Source organism: Leucoraja erinacea, chromosome 30 (assembly GCF_028641065.1).
Source record: "Leucoraja erinacea ecotype New England chromosome 30, Leri_hhj_1, whole genome shotgun sequence".
NCBI lineage: Eukaryota > Metazoa > Chordata > Chondrichthyes > Rajiformes > Rajidae > Leucoraja > Leucoraja erinaceus.
Window position 1 is genome coordinate 3,870,225 of NC_073406.1, and position 16,017 is coordinate 3,886,241.

General features: G+C 41.7%; 1 protein-coding gene across 1 annotated transcript; it reads right to left on the minus strand.

The window, feature by feature from the left end:
• Positions 1–117: 117 nt before the first annotated feature.
• On the minus strand, positions 118–15,291 carry ddost (dolichyl-diphosphooligosaccharide--protein glycosyltransferase subunit (non-catalytic)). Its single transcript, XM_055659155.1, has 11 exons — positions 15,076–15,291; positions 12,618–12,728; positions 11,569–11,655; positions 9,227–9,330; positions 8,221–8,315; positions 6,831–6,924; positions 5,829–5,977; positions 5,161–5,308; positions 3,513–3,633; positions 2,193–2,299; positions 118–1,045 (listed from the first exon to the last, which is right to left on the minus strand). Exons 1-11 carry the CDS (start codon positions 15,251–15,253, stop codon positions 896–898), a joined length of 1,344 nt encoding a protein of 447 aa, XP_055515130.1. The 5' UTR covers positions 15,254–15,291; the 3' UTR covers positions 118–895.
• Positions 15,292–16,017: the final 726 nt, after the last annotated feature.

A 16,017-nucleotide genomic window follows, 5' to 3' on the forward strand; every position in this document is an offset into this window, starting at 1 on the left:
GGTGGACTCATATTGTTGAACACCACGGTACCGTCTCAAAGTAGCAAGGAAAACTAAATTTACACACAAATCTGATCACGCTACGTATGGAAAGAGAAGAAGAATCAGAAACAACAGTAAATGGAATGTTAAACTTTATTTCCAATGGTAAGAAACAGATTGAGAAGTTTAGGTGCAGAATCAACATAGGTGCCTAATTCCCCTTAACAGGAGTTCTACAGTTCATTTTGCACTGTACAACTGTTGCTTGCAAGATGACAATAAAGGTTGATTGATTGATTGATTGATTGATAGGTGCAAAAGAAAAAAGAAGTGTTGGGGAGCATTTTAAAAAGGTGATTTGATAGATCTGAAAATAATGTTCCACTAATTCCTCTTAACATCATTTACTAAATGGTACGATTCCACCAATGAGACCCCAAGTGGTTATATTGTTTGAAACTGAAGTTGGCCTGATATAAACTTCCAGCATGTGTCGTTCTGTGTTTCTGGAGCTTTTACTGCCAGTGGTGAAGAAAGACCAGGAATTATTTACATTTTCCCTGTTATTTTACCAAGGATTTGATTCTCTTTTTCCAAAATGGAAAATAACACCAACATTTCAGGCAATTAACTTTTTTTTTTGTTTTTTAATTTTTTAAACCAAGTTATTTTGTTCTACAGTCCAATGAAAATCAACACTAAAATTGATGCTCCCACTACTTTCTGCGACCTGCAGTTCACGGCTAGCCTCTGATCAACGGAGGGATCTCAATAAGTGGGATTTGTAGTTTAGTTGCACCCGAGATGGCAGCAGCTCTGGAAAAGTGTGAATTTGAAACCGTCGTTCACCGTTATTAACCCACTTAAATTCTCAGCATTGGAGACACCAAGAATTGACACCCTCGCCAATCCCTCACTCGGACTTCTCTTTCTCTTTCATGTGCAAGAAGACCACAGAGAACAAGAAAAGGCCAATCATCATGGAGAAGGTGCTGGCATAGTAGGGGTAGGCAGTCGGGATGAAACGTTCGTACTGAGTGTGTTGAAGAGGACGCACAGATACCTAGAACAAAGAGAAACAGCTTCGGTGAAATTCAGCAACACAGCTGCCATTTCTTTGCGAGTCCCATGGTGGTCCTGTGACTACCGGGAAGGCTTTAAAATAAAAACATCTACATTGAGTCTTTGCTCTGACGCACAAACATCTTCTTATGCCCTTTCTTTGTGGTGCAATCAGTAAAATCTGCTCCCGTAGCACACACATGACTGCAGAGACATTTGAGAGAACAGGATGAAGTAAAATATCCTTAGTGTGTAATGCCCCTGTCCCACTTCAGAAACCTGAATGGAAACCTCTGGAGACTTTGTGCCCCACCCAAGGTTTCCGTGAGGTTCCCGGGGTTTTTAGTCTCCCTACCTGCTTCCACTATCTGCAACCTCCGGCAACCACCTGCAACCTCCGGGAACTGCAGATGCTGGTTTAAATCGAAGGGAGGCACAAAATGCTGGAGTAATTCTGCGGGACAGGCACCATCTCTGGAGAGAAGGAATGGGCGACGTTTCGGGTCGAGACCCTTCTTCAGACTGAGAGATTAAAATATCCTGAGGTTCTTCTGGGCATATGTAAATGTGACACCAAATGATACAAGGTGATAACAGCACAAATAACAAGAAGCCTCTTAAAAATGCATCTCTTAAAGGAGGCGAGCTAGTGAGCATGGGAGAGTTTTAGGGAGGAGATATCAGAACTTAGGGCAGCTTATGGCATGACCAAGAGAAGAAACTAAATGCGTTTGTAGGCCAGAATTGGAGGAGCATAGACATTTAGGAGTACAAGGCAGCAGAACACGTGATGTGGGTGAACAACACTTGGTGTAAACCCATTGAACCCGAGGCTGAGATAGATTGTTGGAATCAATACTAGAATCGAGGAGAGTGTCAAATTACAGTGGTACGATAAGTTCACCGGTTTCTATATTTGTAACATTGCTCAACTTCTCTGCTGCTGAAGCCATCATCAACACAACATGAGCAGATTAAGTTAATGGTGGACACCACCAAGAAATGAAGCAAAACATATCTTTCAATTTCCAGGAAAAGGCCGAATAGTGCTGGCTAATATCGGAAATTAAACGAATGCTGGTTCTTGCTTTTACTATACGAAGTAATGTTACATTTTGTGTGATATTTTTGCACTAGTTCACACATACCTGAGTGGAGGAGTACAGGTGGGTGTATCCAAGCCTGTTATAATCCACTTTAAACTGGAACACTCCATACACATCAGGCAGTTTGAACTGTACAGTGTATTTACCACCTGCAAAAACAAATTAAAGATTTCAAAGCTGTCCGGGAACACTCTGAATCTATTATTGTGCAATTCATTCCCAAACCATAGAAAGACAGTGTGGCAAGAAACTCCAAGAGGTATAAAGAACATGGCAGTTTCTGAGAGGCAGCAAGGCATTATCTTGTCCGTGTATTATCCCATCGCTTGTGAAAGAGGGGATTTAATTATAACTCTTCACGGTAGTTCAATAAGGAATGTTCTGCAAGTTGAGGACGAGTTTTATTTTGCTCTGACTATTGGCGTGTCTAATGCACAAATAACTGAAATGGAAAGAGTTCGATTTTCCAGCATTAGAATTCCTCATCTTGAGCATAAAACAAAAATAACTCTCCTTCCCATTCAAAATTTCCACTGGTATCATATGAATAAACCCCAGGTCACAGAACTTTTAATCTGCGACATCTCCAGATTAGTATTAGCCTTAACTATTGTCACCAGCATCTTGAAGGTCGCCCACGACATATCTTTCCATTCTATGATGAGAAGAACTTTTTTCACACAGAGAGTGGTGAATCTCTGGAACTCTCTGCCACAGAGGGTAGTCGAGGCCAGTTCATTGACTATATTTAAGAGGGAGTTAGATGTGGCCCTTGTGGCTAAGGGGATCAGGGGGTATGGAGAGAAGGCAGGTACGGGATACTGAGTTGGATGATCAGCCATGATCATATTGAATGGCGGTGCAGGCTCGAAGGGCCGAATGGCCTACTCCTGCACCTAATTTCTATGTTTCTATGTTTCTCCCCAGGTCCAAATACAAAAGTGCTATGTTTGGCCTGAAATTAATTTTCCTTAGGGTTATCGGTGGTGGGGGGGAGGGGGGAGATTTACTCCAGGCTCAGAACTGTGATAACAAAGGTGTCACCTTAATTTTTTTTATTGAGGCTGTGTAATCTATGAACCTGGAAACTTATTTATCATTTTATAATCACAACTCAATTCACATCTCTTTCTCTCTCTCTCTCTCTCTGTGCCAAGGACAATCCTCCCACTTACATTATCCCCCTTCCCAAATATTTTGAATGCTCAGTTCTTGCCGTTCAGAGGCAGCAGTGATGAACAATTCAAATTAGATATCAAATGCATACATAAAAGACAAAGTCAATTTAGCCGATAACACCCTCTGGCTCTTTTAGATCAAATATTCACTTTGCATTACCACACCTGCACAAATTCCACTCACCGTTTTTCTTTAGGTAGGTTCTAACAAAAGGATCGATACGAACAAACTCCAGTTGAATGTCATCCCCATCAAACGGGATCCATTTTCCATCCGAGAGTTTCTCGATAACAACGCTGTATTCCTAAACCAAGAGGGAACACTACTACCATCATCACAAGTAAACCGCATATTTCTTGGAGCATTATGGCAGGGTTCAGAAAGTTGAGACAAAACCTGTTTTTTTTAAAAACAATAGAGTGTGGCACAGTCATGCAGCTGATAAGAGCTGATGCCTGGATTAGAACTGGGTTCATTCCTGACCTCCGGTGCTGTCTGTGCAGAGTTTACACTTTCTCCCTGTGGGTTTCCTCCGGGTATTCTGGTTTCCCCACCCCCATCCCAGACATGCAGGTTTGAAGGTTAATTGAATAAATGCCCCTAATAATAATAATAATGGATGGGATTTATATAGCGCCTTTCTAGATACTCAAGGCGCTTTACATCGCATTATTCATTCACTCCTCAGTCACAATCGGTGGTGGTGAACTACTTCTGTAGCCACAGCTGCCCTGCCCTGCTAATCTGCGCCTACGACCCCTCCGACCACCACCAATCACTCACACACATTCACACACAGGCAAAGGTGGGTGAAGTGTCTGGCCCAAGGACACAACGACAGTATGCACTCCAAGCGGGATTCGAACCAGCTACCTTCTGGTTGCCAGCCGAACACTTAGCCCATTGCGCCATACCATACCCTAGTGTGTAAGGAATGGATGCAAAATTAGGATAACATAGATCTAGATGTTTTTAATTGTAACGCTGCATGGTAAAGTCATTTCACTGCACCTAATGGTGCACGTGACAAATACATTTGAACCATGAGAATGAACGAGAGATCGAAGGTCGGCATGGACCTAGTAGTCTGAAGGGCCCGTTTCAATGCTCGATCTCAAAACACCATGTATTTGAATAATTGAAGAATTTGGTACCCAGGTAGGAACTCTAACAATTCCCCTTATGTTCAGCATCTAATAATTCCCCTTGAGTTCCACTGTTTATATTGCATCCAAATGTACAACAGCCCGATTCCACGCCAGTAATTTAAGCCACTCTGTTGAAAAATCTAAATTATTGGGTAAATTTGATTCTGAATTATTGTGTAAATTTGAGTCTGAACTAAATTTGATTGGAGATAAAGTTTACCCCCAGCTTATTAATGTTAAGGGACCAATAGCCAAAACAGTTTAAACACAATTAGTGTTTAAACGTTGGAGTACATCTGTAATTATGCAACTAATCTTTCAATCTGCGACAACAGTAAAGGATGGGCTAAATTAATTAAACAATCGACAATAGATGCAGGAGTAGGCCATTCGGCCCTTCGAGACAGCACCACAAACAGGAATAGCTTCATCCCTTTCACATCAAGGACCATTTAATAGACCATTTAACTTTCTGCCAAAATGCAACATTGTCCTTGCCAATACAATCAAGGGAATTGGAATTTTCTTGTGGGATTCCCGCAATGTTGAATGCACCATGTGCTACACTTGTATCTACAAATTCATATCACGCATATATTAATAATTCATAACTTCCAATTTAGCCACTGAAAAATAATTCTGATAATTTACTGACAATTAACGTGGATTTCATTGATACTTACCACCAGATCAGTTATGGTATAAGCATTTGGTGGACTGGCTTCGCCAACTGGGTGGTGAGACACCTTTCCAACACGGAGAACTCCTTCTTCTTTGAATACCCAGCGTGACAGTGCTATTGCCAGTTCATAGTTCCCATTTTTTGAAAATCTGAATTCAAGGAAAGGTTGATAAAATGCCGTGAAAATCTGGCACCCTTATCACACTCCAAAAAATAACCCATAAAATTCTAGGAAGAGATTTACATTTATAGAACTTTTATTGCCATGAACTAAACAGCCCAAACTCCATGCCTGGAAATTCAGGTGTAGATCCAATATTATAAACATGAAACTTTGCATGGCCAATTATCTCTTAAGTTCATAAGTCACAGGAGCAGAATTAGGCCAATCGGCCCACTGTGGCAATGAATTCCACATCCTCTCCACATCCACTCTATGCGGGCCTTTACTATTCGGTAAGTTTCAATGAGGTTTCCCCCCCAACCTCCCCTCATCCTTCTAAACTTCAGGCAGTACAGGCCCAGCACCATCAAACGCCCATTATACATTACAATTCAGTCTCGGCTCCGACACTTCAGAAATTTCTCAAGTGGTACTTGAATGAGAGAGTAAGAAAAACAATAATAAATCACACGCTTGCAAAAACTATTTTTGTCATTTGGTCTTACCGCTCAGCTCCCGCGACTGCTTTTTGCACAGGGGTGTTAAAGAAGGCATCGCTGAAGAAATCGATAGATCCACTGAAGACAGCACGGGCATTGTTCCGTGCTTGGAGTCCAGCAATCAGCAAGGTGTTCTTCCCCACCGCATGAGGATACTAGTAAAGTGTGGAAAGTCCAGATGACCATTATGAAGCATTCTCTATTTTATATACAGTGGCAATTTGCATTTTATACACAAACTTTATGGTTTCTAGAGTCAAACAGGCCCTTCGGCACAACTTCCCCATACTGACCAAAATGTCTCATCTACACTATTCCCACCCTCTTTCTAAACCTGTCCTAACTATATACCTATCTAAACATTGCTAATATACTTGCCTCAACTACCTCCTCCCGCAGCTCGTTCCATACACCCACCACCCTGTGTGGGAAAACATCATTGATTCCCATTAAATCTTTCCCGCTGACCTTAAACCCCCATCTCTGGTTCTTGGTTCACCTACTCTTGGCAACAGACAATGTGTATCTGCCCAATCTATTTCTCTTATGATTTTGTACACCTCTGTACAACCTCATCTTCCTGCGCTCCAATTAGTGTGCACTAATGCTCAGGATGTGATGAACTTCAACGTGCTAACATTTTCTTCAATTAAAACAAAAACAACCAGAGATTAATTGCACTGTGCACCCACAAAGTTCCCAGTGAATGCTTTGAAGAAGGGTAGAATAGAACGCCCAATGCCAATTACATAGAATGGGCATCCCATAATCATCTACATTACAAATACATCACAAACACCAAAAATGGAAGCTGGAGAAAGCCAAAGGCCTCTCGAATCCACTCTGGGTTTCAAATAAGATCACAGCTAATGTCATTGTAATCTCAAGTCCATATTCCCATACATCTAGGGAACCAGGATACTTATCAGAATTGTCCCCAAGAATATCAGGGCTTTAAGGAAAGAACTAGGATTTGTCCTCAGCTAGAAGATTGTACACCAACGTTACCTGTGTCACTGGTTTGTCCGGAAAGAAGGAATAAGAGCTGGAGGATCCGGTCAGAATATCCAAGACCAGAGGGTTATCAGGATCTGCCACCATGCTGAAAAGTGAAAAAAAGTCTTTGCCAATATCTTTACTGCTCTCAACACAATAAACTGGTGATGCTGGATTGCAAAATATCTTTCTTTTGCGCAGAGGGAGAACAAGGAGGGAAGAGACGGAGACTAAGACTTTGCCTCCATCACAGTGAGGATGTGGTTGGTGAACTCACTGTGGTGGATGTTTAATTTGTGTTTATTGTATGTTTTGCTTTTATTGGTTCTGTGTATGACTGCAGGCAACATAATTTTGTTCAGACCGAAAGGTCTGAATGACAATAAAGGAATCTAATCTAATCTAATCTAGTCTGACTGAAATGTGAACCCTTTAAAACAAACCTAAATTAAAGATTCGATATAAAGAGCTATTCATCATTGCCATTTCTCAAACTATTATGCACCTATTTTTCTAGGTAAAAAATTATTCTGGAGAACGACATTCCACTCTTATCCAGCGGCATTTCTCAACATTACTTAAACATTATGCTATTCAACGGATTCCCACCATCGATGGGATCTATCGGAGTCGCTGCCTCAAAAAAAAGCAGCCAATATCACCAAAGACCCACATTACCCTGGGCATACTCTCATCTCTCTACTATTGGGAAGAAGACTCAGGAGCCTGACATCCATGACCTCCAGGTTCAAGAAGAGTTTCTTCCCAACTATCAGGCTCTGAAGTCCACCCAGCAATTAGAATCTTCTATGGGTTGTGTCTTCAGTTGCACTACGGACTTCAGTTTTTGCACTATTAAGGTTGCTGAGTTTTACAGTTATTCATTTATTATGTTTTCATTATCAGATATTAATAATAATAATAATAACTTTATTTATAAAGCACTTTAAACAACTGCAGTTGCCACAAAGTGCTGTACATGAGAACTCATGGACAAGAAGTTATTACAAACCATTAAAAACCGTAAAACAAAGGACTATAAAACAGTAAAAATTAAAAGACATTAAAAGCACTAAAAACAGGAGCAATGTCTCAGCCAGTGTCGAAAGCCAGAGAATAAAAATGAGTTTTTAGGGTGGATTTGAAGATGGACAGATTTGAAAATGCAATAACATATTGTCTATGTTATTGCATTTACAAGCCTGCTAAGCTGCTGCAAGTAAGAATTTCATTGTTCAGTTGTCAGTACGTGACAATTAAACACTCTTGACTCTGAAGTTTAAGGATTGTAAGTCATAAATATGAAGTATTTAATGGTCAGGTCTGTAGCTAATTATTGAAACATTTCTGCAGGAAATGCTCTATAGGAACGAGTGCATTAATTGAGTAACAAAGTACTTACCCAACGCCTTGGAATAATAGAGGATTTGTCGGCCGTTTCCCCACAATAGTGGGAGCTTTCAGTAGTTGTTCATTGTCGGCAATGATCAAGGTGTGCTTTAGAAACAAGGATATCACCAAGTTAAACATGCTATGTGTTGTTATACAGTCACTTTTGTGATAAATCACTTGGTTTACTTTACAATGTTTAATAAATTAAAATTTGTTAGCATTAATTAAACACATCCAATATTCTTACTAATAGAATTTTAGCTTGTCTTAAACACCAGTTGTCGGCTAGCAAGTTTGAGCTATATTTTCACTGTACCTTGGCAAACGTGATAATAATAACAATGACAATGAATAATAATAATAATAAACTAAATGTGCAGATATCCCCTTGACATCAATGCAAAGCATTGCTGGCAATATTTTCCTTAGTAATAATTGATTTTAAATGGAGGCCACTTTGCCTCCCTCACTGATGTAACTATCTCTTTGCACCTCGTCCAGATCTGTGGAGGCTATATCCTATATATAACCTATATCGCAAATGGATGAACAGGTTAATAATATAGGAAAATGTTACAATCCAGCTCATCTATTCCTCATCCTCCTGATATATAAAATTCACCATAGACTAAAAACGTCCCAGATTTTCCACTGTGAGCACGAACATTATGAAGCAGACCTCACATTGTCAGAGTGAGGCCCAGCGCAAATTGGAGGAACAGTTCCTCATATTTCGCTTGGGCAATTTACACCCCAGCGGTATGAACATTGACTTCTCCAATTTCAGGTAGCCCTTGCTTTCTCTCTCCATCCCCTTTCCCGTTCTCCCATTGGTCTTACTGTCTCCGCCTACATTCTTCTCTATCCTGCCCCCTTGCATGACGTGAAGAAGGTATTGACTCGAAACGTCACCAGTTCCTTCTCTCCATAGACGCTGCCTCACCCGCTGAGTAACTCCAGCATCTTGTATCTACCCCGAGACACTATGCCGTTGTTTCTCTCCAAGTGATCCTTACCTGGCCAGGATCAGAAATATCGTAGTTATGATGGTCAATAACCAACGTCTTTTCCTCGTCAAATTCAATCCCGCACTCACTACCCAGTTCCCGTAAAGGATCCCCTAGAAATAAATAAGCAAAGTTAAACACATTATCAGGGTTGCTGGCCAAGGTGATCTATCCACAAATGCATCTTGAGCTTCCATGTATATCCAACATGTGTGGGGTTTTTTTTTTCCTTCAGATATCTCAATCTGCGCATTTACTTCTGCAAAATTACACCAGTTAATGTCGAACAATCATAACTTTGAATTTCAGAAACAGTTTGATATTTGGGAATTGGTTGAACTGATCGAAAGACAAAGCATGGCAACAGGCACTTCTGTCCGCTGAGTCCAAGCCAGCCATCCATCACACGGTTACACCAGCTCTATATTATCCTGCTTTCTTATCCACTCTCTACACACTAGGGGCATTTTACAAAGTCCAATTGACTTACAAACTTGTACCTTGTACCTTCCCAAGAGTCCACCAAGGACTATACTGGAAGTTGGACAATTTTATACTGGACAATGTTTACATTTATCGAGCCAATTAACCTACAAACCTGTACGACTTTGGAGTGTGGGAGGAAACCGAAGATCTCGGGGAAAACCCGCGCAGAAAACCCGGGGAGAACGTACTAACTCCATACAGACAGCACCCATAGTCAGGATCGAACCTGGGTCTCAGGCGCTGCACTTTGCTGCAAGGCAGCAACGCTACCGCTGCGCCGCCATGCCTGCATGTCTTTGAGCTGTGGGATTCAACCGGAGCACCCAAAGGAAAGCCAGGTGATCACAGGGAGAACATGCAAACTCCACACAGACAGCATCCGAGATTAGGCTTGAACCCAGGCTTCTTGTGCTGTGAGACAGCAGTTCCACCAGCTGTCGTGTGCCTATATTGGAACATTTGGTGCATGGTCCCCAGAAGAGGATTATTACAATTCATTCATTAGAATTGTTCCATTCTCTTGAACCTCCACTCCTGTATCTGTACCCTGGGGACAGCTCGATTGTAATCATGCTTAGTCTTTCCGCTGACTGGAAAGCATGCAACAAAAAAAGCTTTTCACTGTAACTTGGCAAACATGAACATAATAAATTAAACAAACTAAATGTGCAGATATCCCCCTGACATCAATGCAAAGCATTGCTGGCAATATTTTCCTTTGCAATAATTGATTTAAAATAGAGGCCACTTTGCCTCCCTCACTAATGTAAAGATCTCTTTGCACCTCGTCCAGACCTGTGGAGGCTATAACCTATATCGCAAACGGATGAACAGGTGAATAGAAACATAGAAACATAGAAATTAGGTGCAGGAGTAGGCCATTCGGCCCTTCGAGCCTGCACCGCCATTCAATATGATCATGGCTGATCATCCAACTCAGTATCCCGTACCTGCCTTCTCTCCATACCCCCTGATCCCCTTAGCCACAAGGGCCACATCTAACTCCCTCTTAAATATAGCCAATGAAGTGGCCTCAACTACCCTCTGTGGCAGAGAGTTCCAGAGATTCACCACTCTCTGCGTGAAAAAAGTTCTTCTCATCTCGGTTTTAAACGATTTCCCCTTTATCCTTAAGCTGTGACCCCTTGTCCTGGACTTCCCTAACATCGGGAACAATCTTCCTGCATCTAGCCTGTCCAACCCCTTAAGAATTTTGTAAGTTTCTATAAGATCCCCTCTCAATCTTCTAAATTCTAGAGAGTATAAACCAAGTCTATCCAGTCTTTCTTCATAAGACAGTCCTGACATCCCAGGAATAATTACCATTTGTGGGTCCTCATTATATACAAATTGACTGGCACATTCAACATATGAAAGCAGCGCCTACATTTCAGAAACCGTCTGGTAATGACTTTGGGACATCCTCAAGAAGTGATGAACAAACGGAGGTTTGTTTTTTAAAAAACAAAATAAAATTACTTAGTAAGCAGATAACATTTCCAATGTCATTATATTTCATGAGAGGAATAGATCAGGTAGACGCACGGATTCTCTTGCCCAGAGTAGGGGAATTAAGAACCAAAGGACATAGGTTTAAGGTGAGGCGGGGGAAAGATTTAATAGGAGTAACTTTTTCACACAAAGGATGATGGGTGTATGGAACGAGCTGCCAGAGGAGGTAGTTGAGACCGGTATTAACACGATGTTTGACAAACATTTAGACAGGTACATGGATAGGATAGGTTTAAAAGGATATGGGCCAAATGCAGGCAGGTGAGACTAGTGCAGATGGGGCATGTTGGCAAGTTGGGCCGAAGGGCCTGATTCCATGCTGTAAGACTTTATGACAATTGCGTATTACTCACCAATGTCAGAGCTTGCAGCGACCAGTACATTTCCACCTCCATCAATGAATGTTGAAATGGTGTCAACATTAATGTTGCCTCCAAAATCTGAAAAAAACACAACCTTTTATTCATCCCAACTTTGAATCCATTCTTGCTCTTCAGCGCCACCAACCGAAACATTGTTCTAAAGCCCATCTGCTCCAGTCCAAGACCATTAATATTAACTCGACTTTCCTTTCCTCCACCCACTATTTCACATTTTTTGTCAACTACAACTTTTGAAAAGATAAGTAGCTATTAAGTGCCTCATCTACAGCTCACATCCCCACACAAAAGTTACTGTTTTGTTCCCCAGTATTTTTCTTTTGTGTTCTTTATGTACTTTTGTATCATCGAATAAAGATACTTTATATACCTTTGGAGTTTCTCCGATTTTACATGCCAGTATTTTTTCACACTCTCTTTGCTTTCCTAAATTCGCTCCTAGTTTCCTGGGCTTTCTTTTAAGTTAATCTACATCTCGCATAAGATCCCACCTTTTTTAACGATGCGGCTCCACAAACAACGCACGTCTCGCGGAATAAGGACAAAGTCAGAAAAAAGATGCTCTCTTGTTGACACTCCTACCTACAATTTTATTCTCTAAAAATAAATCCAAAATTACAGTCCATCTGCTTGAGTTCATCTTCCTGCATATTAGCTTAAAAAAATCTTCTAATTGGATTTTAGAAATCTAATGTCCTCTCCAAACTGACAAAATCCCAGTTATTTTTAGAAATAACAAAATCTCTCTGTGTAAGGTTTTGCGATTTTCAGAAATGTGCCTTTATTTAAGGTTAATTAGATGAGAAAATTGATACAAAATATACCTCAATTCAGGATTGACAACAACCATAATGATTCTACATCACAGAAAACTAAAACTTTATGATGGTACTGATTGTTTACATTGCCTCATTTCAAACAGGCAATCGAGTCAAATACAGTCAAAAGCATAAAAATGATTTCAAAGGCAAATTGACATTTCGAAATAAAAAACGTATACAATAAAAGCCAGGCACTTTTACCTTCCACAGATGGTGAAAATATGATGAGGTGATCATACAGGAATTCTCCATGTTTAATCAGAGACAGACCAGGATCATCTGAAATCTTGAAAGTCAAATTGAACCCAAGATCTAATTTGAGATTACAGGAAAAAACAACAGGTTAATGTGTTTCAACAGTTGATGGGAATATTCAGAAACATACCACGATAAATATATTTACAGAATGAATCATCTCACCCTACAGTTGCAGAAAATAGTTCAGTTTGAAACACACTATTTTTAATTCTCATCAATATGACTTCTCTGCACTCATTCAACTATCGCAGGCCACACTGATGTGAATATCCACCAAAACTCCCCAAATCTGATTTGCCGGATTCCAGAATGGTTCCAACATCCGCATTGCCATTTGATGTGGTAGTTGGGAAGGACATTGACCAGCTAGGGTTTTCGAGGCAGAAGTGGAGCTGAATCAGATTCCCCACAAAGCCCAACTATGTCTCTATTCCCCCCCCACATAAAGGGCGGTAAGTCTATGGAGCAAACTGGTGGAGGAGATAGGTGAGGCAGGTACTACATGGATAGGACAGGTTTAGAGGGATATGGGCCAAACATCAGCAGGTGGTTCTGGTGTAAATGGAGCATGTTGGTCAGCGTGGCCCTGTTTTCACACCATATGGCTCCAAGACCACACAACACTAATCTCAACCTTTGACTATGCTAAGGATTTGGGCTTTTATTTCATGGCACTATTGTGGCTATTAGTTCAGTTGAAGCACAGTCAAAAGTTTTTGTTGCGCGCGAATCAGTCGATATTAAGTTATTGGAGTAACTCGGCGGGACAAGCAGTATCTCTAGAGAGAAGGGAAGACGTTTCTAGTCAAGACCCTTCTTCGTCACCCGTTCTTTCTCTCCAAGGACGCTGCCTGCCCCGCTGAGTTACAACAGCATTTTGTGTCCATCTTCGGTGAAAAACCAGCACCTGCATAGAAACATAGAAAATGGGTGCAGGAGGAGGCCATTCAGCCCTTCGAGCCAGCACCGCGATTCATTGTGATCATGGCTGATCGTCCCCAATCAATAATAACCCGTGCCTGCCTATATGGATGTAGTTTATTTGTTATACTATTCTTATACAAATGTAAAGCACTTTGGCCAACAAGAGTTGTTTTTTAAATGTGCTATATAAATAAAAGTGACTTGACTTGACTCCCCATATCCCTCGAGATGAGAAAATCATTTTTTACAGAGAGTGGTGAATCTGTGGAATTCTCTGCCACAGAAGGTAGTTGAGGCCAGTTCATTGGCTATATTTAAGAGGGAGTTAGATGTGGCCCTTGTGGTTAAAGGGATCAGGCGGTATGGAGAGAAGGCAGGGATGGGATACCGAGTTGGATGATCAGCCATGATCATATCGAATGGCGGTGCAGGCTGGAAGGGCCGAAAGTCCTACTCCAGCACCTATTTTCTATGTTTGACGCCACTAGAGCTCTATCTAACTCTCTCTTAAATCCATCCAGTGATTTGGCCTCCACTGCCCTCTGTGGCAAAGATCCTATATCGCTTTAGGATCTTTGCTCTGTGGCAGGGAATTCCTACACAATATTAATTTATTGATGGTTACACAAAAATGTTGGAGGAATTCAGCGGTTGCAGCAGCATCTATGGAGCGATGGAAAAATAGAAAATAGGTGCAGGGTTAGGCCATTCGGCCCTTCGAGCCTGCACCGCCATTCAATATGATCATGGCTGATCGTCCAACTCAGTGTCCCGTACCTGCCTTCTCTCCATACCCCCTGATCCCTTTAGCCACAAGGGAATAGAATAGAATTACCTTTATTGTCATTGATCGGAGCGTTTCTATTACTACGGACTGACGCTAAACTGCATTTCGTTGTACCCATACTTGTATTTGTGCAATGACATTAAAGTTGAATTGAATTATTTATTGACCCAGAAGATACTAGAGGAGCTCGGCTCTATAATCTTTGGATAATACAAAATCAACTCAACTCAAACCCAACACATGAGCGATTTAAAAAGAAATAGGCAACGTTTCGAGCCGAAACCGTTCTTCCGTCCAGGACAAGGGGTCACAGCTTAAGGATAAAGGGGAAATCCTTTAAAACCGAGATGAGAATAACTTTTTTCACACAGAGAGTGGTGAATCTCTGGAACTCTCTGCCACAGAGGGTAGTTGAGGCCACAGTTCATTGGCTATATTTAAGAGGGAGTTAGATGTGGCCCTTGTGGCGAAAGGGATCAGAGGGTATGGAGAGAAGGCAGGTACGGGATACTGAGTTGGATGCTCAGCCATGATCATATTGAATGCGAAGGGCCGAATGGCCTCTACTCCTGCACCTAATTTCTATGTTTCCAGACCCTGGGCGTCTTTACGTGTATTATCTAATTAAGCTGCTGCAAGCGAGAATGTCATGGTTCCAGTGACAATTAAACGCTCCTGACCCCGACCTACCCGCCAGGCTCCTGAAGTACATGGAGTGCGTCTCCTTCATGTTGACGTTCTCCAGAAGCACCAGCGTCCGCCCGGCCCTGTCCGCCGCCGACACGAGGGAGACGAGCAGGAGCAGCACTGAGGCCCGACTCGCCGCCTTCCACATCCCCACGGAGCTCCCGCTCCCACAGTCCGCCATCTCCAGCGCCGTCACCACCAGCAAGACCGGATCCGGAAGCAGCCCACCGCTTCCCCTCCCCCCCCCCACACCCAAAGATGCTACAGCGGATAATACCAAAGATACTAGAGGAGCTCGGCTCTATAATCTTTGGATAATACAAAATCAACTCAAACACAACACATGAGCTATTTAAAAATAAATGATTTTTAAAAAAACATTAAAAAAAAAAGAAAATTACCAGAGTCAAAATGTATAAACATTTTATTCTTTAACAAGAATTGACAGAATTACGAACTAACGGATTTATGATGTTTTCCAGAAGGAACTGCGCATACTTAACAGATTTATGAATCTAGCCCTATAATCACACACACCCCGCAACGTTGATTACACTGCGAGGCGGGTCGGGTCCGGTTACTAAAATGGACGACAACAGGGCCCATGTTCCGCTCCTATGGGTACTACACGTCAGCCCATTGCGTTTAGCATGAGTGGTCTATCGCGGTATATTCACTTTATCGTCATTATTATCGGTCCTCAACATTATTGATCGCTAAACTCCGTCACTGGGTAAAATAAAAATTTAAAAAAAGCACCGTGGCTTCTCAAATCTAACCAATCAGCAGAGGCCAACTTGCCACTGGGTCCAATTTACAGCGGGGAAAGACGCCCCCCGACAACCCGGGTCTCATCAAAGGTTCCCAACCCAGGGCAAGGAAGAAACAGAGTGAAGTGTGCGCATGTGTGGGGCCTTCAACCAGCAACGCCTGCCGAAGTTTCCA